This window comes from Sparus aurata, chromosome 23 (assembly GCF_900880675.1).
Source record: "Sparus aurata chromosome 23, fSpaAur1.1, whole genome shotgun sequence".
Lineage (NCBI taxonomy): Eukaryota > Metazoa > Chordata > Actinopteri > Spariformes > Sparidae > Sparus > Sparus aurata.
Genome location: NC_044209.1, coordinates 23,302,731 through 23,321,954, shown reverse-complemented (window position 1 = coordinate 23,321,954; position 19,224 = coordinate 23,302,731). Strand labels below are relative to the sequence as shown.

General features: G+C 44.0%; 1 protein-coding gene across 1 annotated transcript; it reads right to left on the bottom strand.

Moving 5' to 3' along the window:
• Positions 1-5,410: 5,410 nt before the first annotated feature.
• Positions 5,411-17,873, bottom strand: galr2b (galanin receptor 2b). The gene is made up of 3 exons (XM_030406510.1): positions 17,715-17,873; positions 12,696-13,078; positions 5,411-8,042 (listed from the first exon to the last, which is right to left on the bottom strand). Exons 2-3 carry the CDS (start codon positions 13,067-13,069, stop codon positions 7,280-7,282), a joined length of 1,137 nt encoding a protein of 378 aa, XP_030262370.1. The 5' UTR covers positions 13,070-13,078; positions 17,715-17,873; the 3' UTR covers positions 5,411-7,279.
• Between the last annotated feature and the right edge of the window lie 1,351 nt (positions 17,874-19,224).

Here is a 19,224-nt window from a genome sequence, read left to right as displayed (position 1 = left end):
GGATGAGTTGATTAAGCGATTACTCGACTGTGAGAACCTCAGCTATTTAGATAATCGGATAATTGTGTCGGTGATTTTCAAGCGAAAAGGGAAAATATTTCCTAAAGTTAAAGTTTTTCCGTCATTCATGTAGATACGTAATATATTCAGAGGCATTCAAACGAAAGTAACGAGCCAGTGTAAAAATGAGAAGTTGTCAAATACTCATACCTCATTGAATTTATGTTATTAAATGAGGAGACTTTGGGTTTTTTATCATTTTTTTTACTCATTAGATACCAGTCAACTGAACATGGCTGATATCTTCCAACAAGATCCTTACATTATCCCTGAGAAATTAATAAAATGCTAAAGAAAGTGAAAAATAAATTATCCTCATCTGTATCCACACCAAAAGTTAATGGGACCATCCGTCCAACCAACATGCTCCCTTGTGTGAACATTTAATGTTACAGGACCTGCGGTGCTCGTGGTGCTGTGAGCCTTTAGAATGTGACAGATGACTTGTTTATGCTATCTGTCTGTGTGCGGATGAATTTTTAATGGGAGCCCTGAGCGCTGCGTTCTGTGTGTGCAGCGTCTTTAGTTTTGTTTTTTAAAACTGAGCAGAAGTGCAGTGTTACGTCACAGACTGAAGAGGGCACTCTCAGGTTACTGGTGATTGGCTACTCTGTCTCAGAGAGTCTTCCACCGAAAAACTGTTTGGACAAGCGCATCGGATGATCCAGAGGATGAACTGTGGAGGAAACAAAAGCTGAATAGGTTTTACGAGGAGAACGGGGCTGTGAAATCCTGCTGGATGGAGGAATGCAGCAGCACGCACTCCTCTCTCGTCTTGCGGGTGTTAACATATTGATTTTGGATAACTAATCAATTTCCTGCAGAGACAGCCTGCCGTTAACTTGACTCAGTGACACAAGCTAATCAGCGCTGCATACTGGGGAGAGCTGCTGAAATGAACAGGATCTTTGGCACAATTAAGGATGCTGCTGCTGCCGCGGTGTGTTAGTTGTGTTCTCGACCCACAGGCTCAGACAGGACTGATGATTTACCAGGCGGCTCATGTTAGAAAATAAAAAATAAACAGCCTCTGTTGGTGACATGAAGAAGCACCTTGTTGGAGTTTAAACAAAGAAATAACCTTGATTTTTAGACGGGTACATTAAAATCGCGAAGCCTCTGATGCACTGCAAGTGTTTTGATGTGATTGTCTCACACCTCTATGACTCCGTTTGACTTCTTCCTGTTACATATTGTTCCTTGTTGATGAGATCACTCTGCTGCAAACACGATCGCTTTCATTCATCTCCTCCGACGATTCAACGTGGCATGAGTTTGTGACCTCGGCAGAGTGGAGTCAGCTTGGATATAAAGGATACTTTGTTTGCCTTTTAGTTTGTTATCCTGGTTTGGCACAACATGGCGAATAAGAGGCTGGTGCACAGCCAAGCAGGGATGTCAAGATGCACTCACCTGATCTGATTCTCTTCTGATGGCAAAACACTGAAACAAGTTGGATCGGTTCATTCTCTTCGTCTGCGTGCTAATGAAGTGCTGTCATCGAAAAGAAGGGGAGGCACACGCTAAAAATGTCACACCGATCCTCGCAGAGTGCACCGACGCACTCGATAACAGCTGCTTCTCTCTGCTGGTCAATTATCACCTCAGATATTATGTTATTCGTTTGGAGAGCAGCCATCGCTGTGCTGCCAATCTCGATGCTATGAACATTCATCAGCGCCTCAAGCGGTATCTTCCGTGAGAGGGTCGGATCACAGCGGTACGTACACGTTTACTCCAAGATACAAGTTTTCAACACTTCACATTGTTATGACATAATGTGTCAATCTGACAAATTGCTACAGACCTGGGTTTTTGTATTGACGTCAGTGGTGTTTCACCCTGTCACTCACTCTGTCGGGGGGCTGATTTGATGTCCACAAATCATTTCTAGAGCTTCACAGCCAAACACTGTCTCTTCTAGCATTCTCCTTAACAACAGAATAAGAAGGGGACCTGTTTTCAACCCCCCCCCCCCCCCCAAAAAAAAACCCAAAACAAAACAGAATTTGGCTTCTTACAGCTCATCCGATGCCATTTTATGTTTTTTTTTTCGTTTTTGGACACTTTAAAACAAATCCCCATCTGCTTCAGGTGTTTAGGATTTTCAATGGTTGCCATTTGATTATGACTACATTTTCATTTTGGGGCGAACTTGTCCTTTAACGCTCAAACCGTGCACTTTTCAATGCAACATGATCTTCAATCAATCTTCATGTGTGGATTCTCGTATGAAGAGAAAGAAAACGTATAGAGGACATTGATGCATCTTTACTAACTCTTCGCCTCCATCTACAGCTCGACTCTTTCTGAGGTGTGATCATTCCTTCAACTGTTAGTCAGTCCATCTCTTCCTTGTGCTGCTCTTGTTACGTACGTAGCCACATGCAGCCTATTTCAGTAACACATCAGGTAGATTAATCAGCCAAATGCAACTAAACATAGAAATCTCATTTCCCTCTGGCACCTTGAAGGTAGAGCTGTTTTTCTAACTGTAAAGAGCTCTGCGGCTTCTTCACACAGCTCTCCCTTTTCCTGATTGTTTGTATTGGTTTGTAAGACGTGTCCGAGCGTAAAGCAGCATCTCCGCGTCACCTTTCGCCCAGCAAGTGCCTTAATTACAGCCTGACCTCAAAACCACCCTGTGATCTGAACAACCTCTGGGAGTAATTGCAGCATGCTTTCACAGAAACAGCAGCACCTACACAAACCCGCGCCAAGGTTGCTTGTGATGTAAGCGTATGTTTCCTGCAGCAATTTCCATCCTAACTGGCCTCATTTCCTGCATCACACAAGGTTTAAACATTCACAAGAAAACACCCACGCTCTGACCCCACTTTGTAGACGCGCAGTTAGCTCGGTGTAAGATGTGTGCTGCAGTGAAAAAGCTTTGTTCCATCAGCGGCGGTACATTTAACTTCTCCGGTTAATGGAGCGGGTCAGTGCGTCTCTTTATGTCGTCTGCTGTCAGAACTACGGAAAGCCGGAGAGGCCAGGAATTATGTCGACATCGTGAATCATTGTCACGAATTAATCTTTTTAGAATCATAAGAAGGGGGGAAAAAAACACCTGGGCCCGTATTCACAAAGAATCTTAAGGCTAAAAGTAGCTCCTAACAGGTGAATTTAGGAGCAACTCCTAAAAATAATGGGCGTGTCAGTCGTAACTTTAGGACTCCTAATTTTTGAAAATAAGAGTTATTCACAAAACATTTTAAACCTAAAAGTAGCACCTAAGTCTGGGAGACCTTAGAAGTAGTCCAGAGGACTCCTAACTCACTAAGACCTGGTCACAGCCGAATGTTTTGGAGACGCTAAATGACAGGGAATTATTAAAACGATGTCAGATGGACCGCGAAGGGATTGAAGTTGTGGTTGCGTTGGTGAGGGACGCAATAACGTCCCCAACCAACCGAAACAATCCAATAACGCCAGAGTTAAAATGTTTGGCAACACTACAGTATTTGTCTAGGGGGAAAATGCAGCTCTGTGCACGGGACTAGTATTACCTGGGGACCTCAAGTGATTAAGAAATTATCCCACGTCAGTGTTTCGTGCGGCGCATTCGCACATGATAAGCGAAGTCTGTGTTTTAACTCGAATTTACTGACATATTCCCCGCGATCGATTGCACCGTAGCCCTTACTGGAGCAGCACAACGGTTAGATATGGATATTTTTAATGTAACTGGTGAGCCTGTTGAAAGATGGAAAAATGTTCCTTACCGCATGCTGCCATGCATGTATTACATCAAATCATCTTTCGAAATTTTGCTCTCCTGATGAGCCTCCTGAATTTGCACCCAAAATGCTGTCAGAACTTTCATTTATAATTCCCAACGCAGCCTCCATAATTCTCGACCGGGAAAAAGGCAGAAAAAGGTGTGGAAAACACAAAAAACCTTAAGAAAAACAAAAAACGACCCCAAATCACAGAGATGCCAATTTGCACAGGACTAATATTATCAAATGACCTCTGTGTTTGGTGAGATATGGTAGGTAATTTGCGGTGGAATTTTTACATTACAAATTAAGGACATGGCAGATTCGCACGGGATTAAGATCACAGACGACCTCCGCAATTATTACAAATTACTGGAGGTCCCCAGGTTATACTAGTCCCGTGCGAATAGGGCTTTTGTCAATCGGAAAAAGTTGCATTCCATCAACACGCAAATTGTATTTGACGCATGTAATATACTGGACATTGTTGCAAAATGGCCCAATTCCTGAATTTTAATGGAGAGTTGTTCTCCAATCTTCTAATTTGTAATTTTTGTCCTAAGTGTTTTTTTTTTTTTTTTTTTTGGGGGGGGGGGGGGGGGGGGGGGGGGGCACTGAATTCTCCTCATAAATACATTTCTTTATCCAGTATCTATTCATAGGCTTTGTCATGGGCTTGTAGGCAACTTCCTTATTTTCACTTCATGCATTGCGTAGCCTAAATTACTTTTCAATGGGCTGCCCTGTCACTCAACAACCAATCACCGTTGTCACCGCCTCTAAGTGCGTCCTTATAAAATGACATCATCCATAGCAACAGAGAGTTACTTCTAGTTTAGGAGTTCACTGTTTTCATAACTAAAAGTAGGTCTCAGCAGCTTTGTGAATTACTTTTAAGAAACGACTCCTACATAAAAACTTTTAGTCCGATTTAGGAGTACTCCTAACGATAAGATAAAAGTCTTTGTGAATACGGGCCCTGATGTTAAGGTTTGAAACAATGGTTTGAATGATTAAAAATGTTTTGCTGACATGATAACGTAATCTCTTCGCCTCCCGCATGAGTACAACAGCTAGGTCGCTAGCTGGCTAACGGACAAACTCAGACATTTTCAACAGTGTATACTTTTCTGCGCTATTTCTCCCGTATTTGCGGAATGATCTGCTGCCTTTCGCTCTATTAAAGCTGCCATGAAAGTCGATCTGAGAACCGACACAGGTAAATATTCATGAGAGCCGCACGAGCTAAAAATATTCAGTGAGCTTAATTGGTTTTATGTTTGCTGACCTACACGCTTGACGTCGGCACAAGCAGCATTACTTACTCGATATTACGTGCGCTGTGTGAGGCCATCTCAATTTGTGTGTCCACGGGAGCAAACAATTATTGAGACATCGTACCGAGTGCGGCTGTAGCATGAAAGTACTTTTAAATTACATTTATTAGAAGTTAATGGGCTCCCTCATTGGTCCAAACGAGGGCATTAATGGCGGAGCGCTCGGAGCGAGGAGGCCTGACACAGACATCTCTGCAGGGTTGCTTGTGTTTGACAATTAAATCTGTGCGTAGATATCTTTTATTGGATTTTTCCGTGCACGTTCTCATTTGAATCAAACCCCCGCTGAAATCTCACAACAGAAAATATTTTATTTGGTCATTCAAGTACATCGTGTTCTCTCAACCATTTCTGATTAAATATCTTTTTGAATATATATGCAGTCTTTAAATCTACAGGCTGTGACGTCATGAAACCAAACAAACAGAGAGACACAAAGTACACACTGCAGAGGAGAAGGGGAGAAAGATCACAGTAAACACACCGGACAAAAACTGTTCAGTGGGGATTATTCTCTGAAGAGGAAAATTACATCTTACACAACTAAGAGGCGAGAAGATATTTTCTTTTTTTTCTTTTTTACAGCTCTGAGGTAGGACACAAGCTCACAGCGAGACGGAGAGAGATTCGGAGGATCTGCTTTGTTTGGAGAAACAAACCGAAGGTGTTCACAGCTTTGAGAAGTTTAAATACACAAAATACACACATTTGGAAAAAAAAAAGCACAATTTGTTAAATGCTTAAGTGCACTCATTGATAAACATATTAACTTCAAATATATGATTTTTAAATTTTTTTTTACACCAAAGAGAAAAACATGCCGTGAATACAATCATCGCGGAATACAAGTAAAGCAAAAGACTGGTTGTTCGGTGGGGTCCAAAAACTGTGAGTATGCTACACCAGATTCCAAATCCAAATTCTGAGATTTTAATAACTGAATAAGCTTTTCTGAGAGTCGTTTTTCACGTCATAAAATCTAATTCAAATATACCAGTGAAGATATCCTGACAAGACAGAACAGCATCTGCATGCAAGATACAAAAGATTATATAACGTCTTGCGGCAGTTAGAAGCACTGCACCCTGAATATAGGAGTCGCATTTAGTCACAAAGGTTAGAGTGAGGATTATAATTGAGTTTATAGACCCCCGAAAAAAAAAAACATCGAGTAGCAGGACATACGTACGGTCATACGTGGAGCGGGGAATCACTGCGGCGTTGTGTTGACTGGAACAGGACGGACAGGAGGAGAAGCGCCACTTCGCAGAGGAACGCCTTCCCGTCAGACTTTATAAGCGGGACTCTGACCAAAGAGCAAGTTCTGCTCTGGAACTGCCCTCAATCCACAGCAGGGCCATTTGAAAAGGTGAACCGTGCTGTAACACGATGAGACACATTCTGCTGCTGCTCTTAAAAAAAGTGCTGGGATGATGTCGATTCTCAAATGCTGAAGAGAAGTTGAATAAATACCAAAGTGCAAGCCACGGTTAAGGCAAATGGTGGACACGGGACATACTGAGACCTTTGCACTTTATGAAATATAAACCTTTTTGATCGAGTGTGTATCTGATGGCGGAGCATTGTGGAAAGTAACATCTGGCTAAAGCACACATTTTTGCTGGTGGACTATCCCTAACCCTAACCCTAACCGATCTGTAATGATCAACAGAACTGCACTCTGTTTTCTATTCTATCGGCTGCCCAAAGAGCTTCACAACCCTCGTCACATTCACCCACTCATACATACATTCATACCGTGATGGCTGACCTGCTCATCAGACTGACCCGCTTATCAGAGGCGGTACGGCGCTCGCTATCCAAAGCGCCCAGTTTTATGCTCAGCCATCCACACACACTCACGAACCAATGGACCAGCTATCGGGAGAAATTTGGGGTGCGGTATCTCGCCACAGGACACCTCGACATGCCGCTGTGGGATCCAGGGACCGAACGCCGACCTTCCGATTAGCGGACATGTTGGCGGACGACCCACTCTCGGTCCTGAGCCACAGCCGCCGTGTTAAAACATATTTCTGCGCTCTGATCCTTTGCCACCAAAAGTGTGAATCATGATGAGAAGCTTGCACATTTTTAGTAATAATTGCTGCAGTGTCTTTCACATAAGGCAATCTGTACTCAGCAGAGCTGAATCACTTGTCAAGTCTGCCGCTGAAAGGGCAAATTCAGTGTCACTGTGGCTTCTCTTGGCTCGGGCATCGGCCTGTTAATCATTTCACATTCATTCTGTCGCACGTGCTCCTCGTTCATATGGGACACCTCCGTGGAGCCTGCTTCGAACCCGGGCACGGTGTTGGCCACATGAACCACATGAACCTTATTTCTGCCTTTTTTACTGAGGATGCAGCTGAACACCTTCTTGAAGCCTTTGCGAAAGTGCTTGGACACCAGAGCGTACACGATGGGGTTGACGCAGGAGTTGGCGTAGGCCATGCAGTGAGAGAGGAGCCTGAAGGCATACGTGGTCTGATTGAAAGGGAAGTCTCCGTACAGGTAGCACAAGATCACCACATGGTACGGCAGCCAGCATATGCAGAATAGCACGGTGACGATGATGATCATTTTGGTGACTTTGCGCTTGGCCCTCTTGGATTCTGACATGCCGTCCAGCGGGTCGACCGCCGTCCACAGGTACTTGATGGTCCGGGTGTACGAGAGACTCACGATCAGCACGGGGATGACGTAGCCAAACATGAAGGTGCACGTGTCCAGCACCTTCCGGTCCTGCTCCTCCCACCCGGGGATACACACGGTACTGTTGGCGTAGTCGATCAGGTCGTAGTAGCTGAGATAAGGACCCGCGAAGACCAGGGAAAGACCCCAGATGACCACCATGGCAACCACTGCGTTACACGGGGTCCGGAGCTCTCTGGAGCGCAGCGGGTAACGGATGGCCAGATACCTGCGAAGACACAAAACAATACACTCACATATTATCAATGTAATGTGAGTCAAATGCAGAGAGCTCATGTGAAGAGGACGTGACGGGGGATTTTTTTGTGCCTTCACCGACAATTTCGATCACATGAAGGGAGCATCCACCTCCACACTCGCTGCTTCAGGCGTCACGGCTCGCGCTGAAGGGTTCTGTTTTTGGATGATAAACAATCACACCTTATCCGCTGGTGGGTTTCCTGTTGTTGTTATTCTGCTGGATATTCAGCGGGACCCGATCCTCCATGCGTCACCATGACGATAGCACAGAACGTGTTTGTACCTTGTGCTGGGCAGGTAGGTGTTAGAGGCACCAATCCCATCATGCATCACGAGGCATCATGAAAAACAGAGGGTGGTGTTTTTACGGCTCCCCTTCGATAATCTGACAACACATTCCTTCCCGTGCGTTATTGCCTTCTCATCACCTGAGCTCATATTCGACATGCTGCTTCCCGAGCGGTCCTCTGAGGGGAAGGGTGTCCTTGAGGGACGGCGGCCTTTTTCACCCTGAGGCAGGGATTCTGATTAAGCTGTAAATCCATGTCTTCCCTGTCCACATGCTACAGGACACTTCAGCTGGCTCTCCAGAATCAGAAGAAGCAGCAGCAGCCTCTCTCCGGTCTCTGAAGCCTCGCTAAAATGGGGCTTAAGACATTTATGCTGCACATGAAAGACAAAAGGATACCTACTTGTCACATCTGGAGGCAGAGTGGCTCGAGATCGGACAATTATGACCCCAGACGCCAGATGTGTGTTAATGATTTTTGTGTTTTTGTTTTTCAGTTCGTAATCACGTTTTGCTGAATCTGAAGCCGGTTAAAAAATGTTGGAACGCAGTCTGTGAAACATTTGTTGGATGAAATACAGAATCACCACGTTGAGTTAAATTTAGTTCTCAAATGAAATTCAAAAATATCCCTCAACTCACAAACTCACTGACTCAACCTAGATCTGAGTCTGAGTCATTTTTCCCAAATGTCTGCACAGAACCTAATGGAGATCATATTGGATTGTTGCCCAGGAGTTTTCACAGTACTTGGAAGACCTGACCTGCGGACGCTCCTTGGCTGTTGTTGGCTTCAGTCAGGGCATACTGGGTCAACTGAGGTGTCAATCAAAAGCTAAGACTGCAGTCATCGTGATATATTAATAATACAAAGCAAATCAGTTGAAGGATTGGGCAGAAAACAGCATACACGATTGCAGATTTGCAGACTATTTATGGATGCATTACTGTGTTTTGGACTAAATATTCTACTTCATCGGACTGACTGGACCTTTGGGAGTATAACAGAACTGTTCTGTCGGATTTTATTGGACCAGTGGAAGACCTGCATGGGTGAGCTGTCAAAACTTCATAAGTAATTGGTTGTTTTGTTGGTTGTCCTGCTGTCGTGGTTGTATCTTTTAATGGTCCGCATGGATCGAATCACAAAACTCATAGCTTTCCAACAGTATGTGGAGTGAACACCCACTTAAACTGAGGAGCTACAGTTTGTACTTTAAAAGCTCAGGCTATACCAGTAGATGAACTTATGCAACTTACGTTCTTATTTAATCTAAACCCTTTATCTTTGAGTGCTCCACGATGTTAACCATGTCCCGCATCGGCTCTCCACAAAAAAGGGAGGGACTGGTGTATGCACTGCACACCATTTGAAAGTGAAAAGATGCCTTGTTTGAACATGGATTAAAGAGAACAGGTCGATGTTTAAAACTGCAGCCTTAACAAACTACACAAGCGCTCAAGTGCAAATCCCTCTTTAGAGCAGCAACGCCTAATTGTTTTGTTTTATGTGGAATCATTTTCATATTGATATTTCTCTCTGGCATAAAATCACAGTGAATGTGAGTGAGTGGGCGGCACACTGCAGCAGCAGAGACTTTCGATCATCAAAAGGCTGCGTGAGTGTGTGTGTGTGTGAGTGTGCTGCTGCTGCTGCTCATCCAGGCTGAACTGCAATTTCATCCCTGCTGGGGTTTCCTGGTCCTAAAGTGTAACTATAACATGCTGGGTTTTCTTTCTTTCTTTCTTTTTTTTTTTTTTTCACCACACTTGTTACACAGGAACTGAGGAAGAAAAAAAACTGCAGAAATTCATTAACCTCACAACTGCGATGTTCCCTGCTCTGTTCCAGACGGAGCAGGAAACGTCTGGCTGGCAGGCTGTAGAAAACTATTCAATCCTCTGTAGTGTAAACACAGCCAGAGTGTGTCGGCTGCAGAGGGCAGCTGAACACTGACTCTGACTCTGTGCATATTGACGGAGATGACAGTGTTGCCCGACAACAGGGATGAGTGCTCACTCTGGAGGGTGGGGGAGTCGTTTGTCAGCCGGGGATAATGCACGATTCTCATAAGATATTCAATTACAGATGCAGCAGGGTCAAATGGGTCTGTGATCAGTGCTCTTTGTAATGAATTAATTAAAGAATTCACAGTGTGAAGAAACAAAGTGCGGACTTGGATAAAAAGCTTCCTCACGGCCACCCTTTAATGAGTTTTTAAGGCTCGATACTCATTTTATAAAACCCGTTCACACTAATGAGACGTAAATTTGATTCCTATTAACAAACACCATCACTGAGAGTACTTGGAAGGGAAGGTGTTGTATTTGGAAACACAAATCCTACTTAAGTTATATATGTTTTATTGATTCATTAACTCACAATGTATGGCTGCAGGATGTCTCATGAATACCTGCTTCTCACCACTGACCCGCTGAAAATACCGACTTAAGAAGCGGAAACATACATTTTGACGCGAAACCGTCAGGACCAGGCCAACCTCATCAGAAATAAATCAGTGAAATCAGCTTATTTTGATGCATTTTTCTAGGCGGCGGCCTCCACCGTCCGCAGTTGTTATCATGGCACCAAGTGAGGGAGTCAGGCGACGGACTTTCACCCTGGAGACTGCTGTTCATAGTGAAGTTACTCCCTGTACGTTACGTGACAGAGCGTGCATAAGTGACGTAGTTATTTTAAGCCATGTTTTCCTAAATCCATACCAAACTGCGAGCGGATGATGATGGTCGTGTGTGCCAGTCACTGGTGTGTTGCAGTGGTCATTTTGTATTGGGAACGGTGATGCACAATGTTGTATGAGTCACTGGCAACCGACCTATTCAGTTATCTTGCCTTAACTGGTAGACAAGGTTAACTTTTTACGTTTTATAATTTAATAATAAAAAGAAAAAAAAAACAAACCCACAAGGGAAACAGAGGCTCTAATGATACTCTGTGGTTGCAGCCAGCTCATTTGCCTAATGACTAAAAAAAAAAGGGGGGATGTTAAGAAAAACAAACACTAGCCGTGTTTTTTAATGGATTAACTCGGCTTAAGCTTTAATTTCTGTCAAGGAATTCACAATATTTCCCCTTGGACATCAATGGGCTACAAAAAGTAACTGTGAAATAACATTTATTAGGGAAATGTTTTCTACACTTATTGTTAAGCGCTGGAAGAATCTGCACTGCATTTGATGTTGTGGGTCCACTAAAGAAGAAAGAATCTGCAGGTACAAACAGCAGCAAAGAAACTCCAGCAGTCTCTTCCCTTTAATTACTAGTTTGTGTGGTCGGTCTATAATTTCCTTCCCTCTATTCACTGAGACATACTCTAGAGAAAGTCTTTATTCATTCCCTTGAATGAACCGCTAAGTGCCCCTGAATACATCTTGGTTAATTTGTCCGCTTTTGCCTTTTTTCTTGTGGAGGACAGCGGCGTTAACATTGAAGAAAAGAAATCTGTGATTGAATTTTAGAGATAACGCAATATTGTTTTTCAAAAGCTAAAGCTCGATCCATGTACAAGATAAGTCTGGTGAGAAAATATTTAATTTTTAGGCAGATATTACATAATAGATTAATAGGGACAAAACAGGGAGTGCAAACATTTGTGATTCGAGGAAGTGGTTTGTAATTTGAAAGTAACACTATAATTTAGAATGGCTTTATAATGGCCATCATAATAATGTCTATAGATGAAGTACGCAGTATTTATCAATCATTTACAAGGTGATGTAAACTCAAGTTGCAACTTTACAGTAAAAAAGGTTTATTAATTAGTTTATAAAGCAAACAATCAATTGAGCATTGAGTGTTTGCTAACAGTGAAATAGATTAAAGCAAGAATGAACTATAAATTTACCATCTATCAATGATGGTTTCTCTATAAAGCCAAAGAGATACTAATTACTCAATTAGTCAAGACACAGAACATTAATCATCATGTTGTGAATTATCATGTTGAAAATGTCACACACTGTTTCCAGCTCCTCAGATGTAAATATCTCTGTATTTTGAATCACTGTGAGCTGATTACCCGTGCAAAACCAATTAATGGACTAATTGATAATGAAAATAATCATTTGCAAACGAAAAGCGAGGAAAAGGGCTTCATGGGAAAAGTGGCCTTCACCGCCCCTCGCTCTCTCATTTCACAACAATAATTACTCCAAGGCCGTTTGAAAATCGTGGCTGGATGTTTTGAACGGTAGGTAGGAGGAAATTAGTGCTTCCTGCGTTGCGTAATGCACTGCAGTGTGATTACGTGCACAATAAAGCAATTTTCTCTCCTGGTTTTAGACAAAAAAAAAACATAGCGATGAACGAACCTGTCGACGGAGACGGCGGCCAGCGTGAAGCTGCTGGCGTACATGGTGAGGTTGATGAAGAAGTGCACCACCTTGCACATGAAGGAGCCGAACACCCAGCCCTCCAGGGAGTAGATGGTGGCTTGGAACGGGACGCAGAAGATGATGAAGAAGAAGTCGGCCACGCTCAGGTTGAGTATGAACAGGTTGGTGGTGTTGTATCCGACCTGCCCGCTGCGCAGGAGCACGGCGAGCACCAGGCTGTTGCCGATGGTGCCCAGCAGGAAGATGAGGGAGAACACCACCGACACGATCACGCTGGTGGGGTTCAGCTGGTAGCTCTCGGACACGTTGGCCTGTCCTCCCAGCTTGCTGAAATCCTCAAAGTCAGACATTTTGGAGGTCTGGAATAGAAGAATAAAGAAGATGCTTGTGTCAAAGGAACCTTAGACACCATCCACTGTGTGGGTGGAAATCTTTAATCACATCAGCTGAGAACACTGCGGCGAAATTGCATTTCCCAACCCAGCATCAGCACGGGCTCATGCACCGCTGCTCGGTATTGATACGAAGACAAAGTGGCTCAGTGAGACAGCTCTCTGTGCAACTTCTAAGATAAATTGAAGAAGTTGACAAGTATTCACACACCAGATGATTTCTTTGTCCAATTAAGCCCCAGTGGAGCCACGATGCACATTAATAAGACAAGATCGAGAGGCTGCTTTTTAATTGGCTGCTGATGTTTTGTCAGATGTGTCCAGGGAATACTTTCCCTGTTTAGTCACGACAAAGGCCGTCATGCAGTGTATCTCTAGTTTTAGGTTTCGATTCTCAAGGTGCAGTGCAGAGTTTTCTTTCAAACACACAAAAGAATGTGTTTTAATTAAGTTATCCTCGTGAACCACAGTCTGGCTTGGGCTGCCAACCTGAACTCGACAGGCTGGCATTCGAAAACAAGACTCCAACACAACACAGTTGATGTAAACTGAAGCACTGAGTTTCCGTGCATTGTGTTTTCATTCATGTAAATTTCCTGCAGCTGACTGAAGCGCATTTTTGTAATGTCATAGTTTTGCAAATTAGCAGAGCAGATAAACATGCACGTGGGAGGGATCATCTTTTGAAACACGTGCTTAACGCTGTGAAAGGTTGTATTTTTAACCCAAACCAAGTTTTTCCTAAACCTGACCTAAGTGTTTTTATACTCTAAACTTAACCAAGCAGAGTCAGAGAACAAAATGCACATGGCAACATAAAACACACCTGCACACGCACAAGATACAAACACATTGCGGAACCACTTATAAAAAGAATTGCTCCATATCCAAGTGTTCAGAAACTCCACAGAGTAGCTTTCAGTTGAAATGTTGAATTTAATGGTGATGCCAGATGAATCTTTTTTCAAAGGTGCGCTGCTGTCAGAGTGACGCGATGGAAAAGTAGGTCACTTGTAAAGTTTGCTGGCATTTAGTGATGTAACACTGCAGCGATTTGTGGCCTTCAAATATGAATATAAGTGGGCCAGGCCGGTGGCAGCAGGTGATTCAGCCGCTCTCCTCACCAATATGAGGGGTTGTGTGTTACATTCGAGAGCAGAAATCCATCTCAACTGAGAGACTTTCGCTTTCAGCCCAAAAAACACATCATCCATTCGTGGCAATTTCTGACATAAATGGAGTCGTATTGGAGCTTCTGACGTGTTGCACCTTTGTGGCGTCTCCAGCGTGCACTTTCAGGCTTTCTGTGTTTTGAAAAATTGTCATCTTGCTTAATGGCGAGCTGTGAAAAGACGGACTCTTAGAAGTAAAGAGGTTCTCTTGATGTTTAGTGAGTACGAGTCACAGTGATGAGGGACACAAACAAAATTGCTATCAATCTCATCTATCTGCGAGGGAATTCAGCACTGGATGAATGGGCCGCGCTTATACAGCGCTTTCTTTAGTCTGTCGACTTTCAGCCATTCACACACACAGTCGGGAACGCGACAGCGATTTCTATCCAAAGTGCTCTACGATATAACTATGCATACCCATACATGGCACTTATGCCATCGACTAAAGTCAATCCATAGAATTTGTGTGTATTGGTGAGAAAAATAGTGGAAAATTTGTGTCTGCGTGCACGCGTGCTAAAGATTGACCCAAATGCCAGAATAAATGTTGGCAGTACATGTTTCTTCATGTTGAAACTTTACTTTTTATCTATGTTACAACTTTTCACTTCAGTAGGTTGTATCTTGTGACAAGGCTGTGCTTATGGTCTGCTGAGGTAGACACCAGAACCACCTGGTTAGGGTCAGGAAAGGTTTTCGTGTTTTGGCTTAAAAACCTGTTTTTTCGTCACCACAGATGCGGCTGGAAATCGTTCTAATGTCTCCTTAAAAAGCATCCAGTGGTTTCACACTTACAGACTAACGGACTTCTGGCTTTACTTCACCATCATCCCTTCCACCTCCTTATATCCTGATGTCAGGGTGAGTTTGATATGACATGTTTTGTAGAAATATCAATATGTACACCTGTATGTGGAGGAATCCAACATTTCAAAAGTTCTGCTTCAAACGCTGTCAAAGTACTGCAGAATTTTCAATCAAAATACCTAAACTGCAATGAAATTGAAATAAGTTGTGTCTTTCCCGCTCATCACGTCTAAACACATCGTCCACGGTGGGTTATGAGATAAACTGGAACTGCGATGGCGAGATATGAAATGGCAGTGAAATGAAGGGCTCAGAAACACTACAAACGTGGGTTCAAGTGGAAACTGTGCAGAGCAGGAGAAGAATATTTCCAGCACCGCAACTGAAACTGAGAACAGTGAGCCAGGCGAGAGTGCTGGTGACTACTTCAGCCTCATCCCCTGCTGTAACGGCTGCAAATGGTGCAACACATCCAGCTGAATAGAGAAGGCTGCTGTATTTTCACATCAATCAGAATGGTGGTACTTGGAGAGCCTTATATCATCTGAGGTGGTACACGGTGTAAAATGTTTAAGACACACACACACATACACACACACATCCCCCAATTTGGCATTACCAAGGAGACTTGGACATGAAGAATGATGGGGGCAGGGGGTGGCGCCACCGATGTCTAATTAGTGGAGCACTCCCTCAACCCAGTGTTGAGCTACATTTAATGAGCAGCTGAGACTTCAAACTCTGTGTTTGGCTGAATTCTTTTCAGCGACTTGACGATGGCACCACACATTGTTCAGAGCGTCGGTGGGTTGATCTCTTTTGGAATTTAACCTTTAAGTAGCAAATAAATAACATTTTTGAGGAGACGAGGTCGACCGCTGGATTGGATTCGACGTTAAGAATACTATTCTCAGGGTGTGAGCCAGTCATTTTTTTTTTTAGGTTTTTCAAGAGAGGGCTTCCACGCGCGCTGTACTTGATATCACTATGCCAACTGCCCTCAGAAGCTTTCGAGTGCCAGGAGAAAATGACGGACAGCTGGAAGCGCACGCACTTTATCGGGGTTCAAGTGAATTTTAATCAGCTCTTCGTGCAGGTTCCTGAATAACAAAGGAGGGAACTCTCATTCTCGTTCTTCAAAGCAACACTCGTTCATAAGCGGCTCTGCAATAGACACTCCTATGTATTTCTTATCAGGATCAAAGGTGGCTTGCATTTAGAAACGTCACTTTTGCCAAAACCCAAACTTAGTGGAAAACCATCGATTCCCATCCAGGTCTGTTATCTTCTAGATTACCTTGACATTACCACGTTCTCTGTAAAACAACGCTCCGCCAAACTCAGGCCTGCAACCATCACAGGCATTTTCAGACCGAGGAAGAAGAAGCAGAAATCACTATTCATGCAATCCCCCTAAAGCATGAATGTAGCGTGATCTGAACTGAGCTGAAGGTTACTAATTATCCCACCTAAATTAACAGACTAGCGCTCCATATGCAAGCCGCGTGGTTAATTAACGCCCCCCTTATCTATGGCTGTACAAGTGTGATCATTTATGAGAAGATTAGAATGCAACAAAGGGGCTTGTAGATGGACAGATTCGCTTTATTGCGGACGCTCGTCTCAAAAGGAACGATTAACAAAAAGTCAACCTCACATTTGCTGTCTTTAAAAACTGAATCACAGGGAAATCTTAAGCCTTCTCCGTGTTTATTTGCTCCCATCTTCAAATCTCAGCAATATCCTGCACCAATGAATTATTAAATGTTATTAAACTTTCAACACCCTTTGAGTAGAAACTCTGCCAGCCCTTCTGCATAATCAGAATCGTGACTAAGGGCAAAATGAGAAGGATATTCTGATCACAGTGAAATGACACTCTGAAGGGAAGAGAAAAAAAAAAGGGGCTGTTAATCGGCGGCGTTATAGCATCGGCTTCTAGACGCTGCAGAGGATCCTCTCTCATCCTCCTGCCTGACTTTATAGCAGCTCTGTCATGGTGTGGCTGGTTCCCCCCTTTCCCCCCGGGGAGGAGAATCCGGGCTGATATTAAATTTCCCGACTGCAGCGGGATATCAGGGGCAGAGACTCCAGCCAGCGCCGAACATGTGCAACAGTCTCAGGGGAGATCCGAGGAAACAGGGAAAGACACACTGGAGCTGCTAATAGAGCGTGCGGGACATGACGGGTTTTCAGAGCTCAGCGTGATGGGTGTGAGGTGGAAATTAGAACCTCTGTAAAAAAAGAGGAGCCAGTGAGAAGGAAGGAGGAGGAGGAGGAGGAGGAGGATGGGGATGGAGATGTAGCACAGACTCTATGGGGAAACATCTTAATTTGACAGGAGAGTCCTCAGCATTGTCAAACGATCAGCTGGCACAGATAAGGCAGCAGATTACATCACTGTGTTTTGAATAAAATGCATGAATATTTCATCTTCCTCTTTGGCGAGGACAGCCGAACTTTATGCACCATCCGAGCATCTTTAACATTTTCTGCATCTCACCCTAAGTCACAATTATTAGAGAGAAAAATCAGGAATGTGAATTGCAAATGTCCCATGTGGATCACTTCCAACAACTCCACACAGAATCAGCATGCAGATCCGGTTGTGATCAACCTACCGGGCTGATGACGGGTGGCCAGTATCCAAAAGCTTGAAGCGCTCCGCTCTGTTTAAGAACAACGCTGCCGGCGGACCTGCTCTGCTGAGATGCTCATGCTCTGCACACTGAAGCCTCCGCTCTCCCACAGCACATCACTATCTGCCTCTGTTGCTGGTATCTTACTCTTTCTCCGCCTCCCGCCTCCTCCATCCCCCCCCCCCCCCTTCTTTGTGAGGACTCCTCCTCCACATTCGCTTTAATGTTCACACTCCACTGCAGAAAAGGATTGCAGAGCGAAGGTATGGAGGGGAGGCTGCGGCGCCCAGCAATCTATTCACAATCAGCGCATAACAAGGAGGTTCCCTGACAAATAACCTTTGAGCCACATTGATTGCCCCGCTAAAGAGTCGCCACATGCGCTCAAATAAGCCTGCTCTCCAAATGAGGCGGTGACCTTTGCACGTGTATTAATCTTTAACATGGTTTGTTGTGTGGTAAGTGAAACCATCGTCTGCTAAAAGGCACCACAATTTAATCTAGACAGTCAATTCAGGAGGGACGCAGGAGAACGAAATACTGTCTGTGTAGGCGTTGGTCCAACGTCAGCCAAGGTTTTTAAAATGAAAGCAGGCGGGTGACGTCACGGCGGGTGGATGGGACTTCCAGTGTGGTCGTCTCTTTAGAACCCTGTTCTGTCCTAGGGGGGAAAATAATTCATTAGTCACAGGAAATCATCCAACGACTGTTCGTCATTTAGTCTCGAGACGACCGCTCATTTGCCAATTACATGATTACATAATACTTCAAAACGCTTTTATTCTCCTCTTCTCTCGTTCCAGCGAACCACCGAACTAACTCGCGCCGTCCGGTGAGTCACTTCAGGACATTTTCATATTTACAAGCTGTAAACCGTTTAGACTCCCTGGAGACTGCTCAACTTTCATCTTTATTTATCTTCATGGCCAAAGAACGAATTTGGCGAGAGTGAGATAAAGCGGTGGCTGTTTTTGCTCTTTAACAAAAGGTCTCCTTCTGCGGGGGTCTCTGTTCAATAACGTTGTCAGACCCTCAGAATCACAGTCTCAGCGTGACACTCGTGAAAGCACTCTGAGGAGGACGTTCTTTCTTCGAAAGTCAAAGTTGCCCTCAAGGATTACCAACAATCCCCAGTATAAATGTTGGGAATGTACGTCTCTGCAAAACCGCAGATTTGTTCTTTTATGTCGCAACTTTAGACTCCCGTAGGTTCAGTTTTCAGTTTCGTGTTGTGAGAACACTGTGCTGAAGCAACTTATTGTCCCGATGTCTAGTCAAAAATATGCAGTTTTGTGTCCACTCACGCGGCTGCTCCTCTTCATTCTCATGTGCGATGTTGCAATATCACAGGTTGGTACAGACGTTTTTTTATATTCTCGCTTATATCATCATGTATCGTCTTCATCTGTGTTTAAAAAATGGCATCTCTGTATGTCTCCGAAGAAGAACGTCACTTGTGGAGACCACGGGAGACCAAGTTTCAGCTGTATTT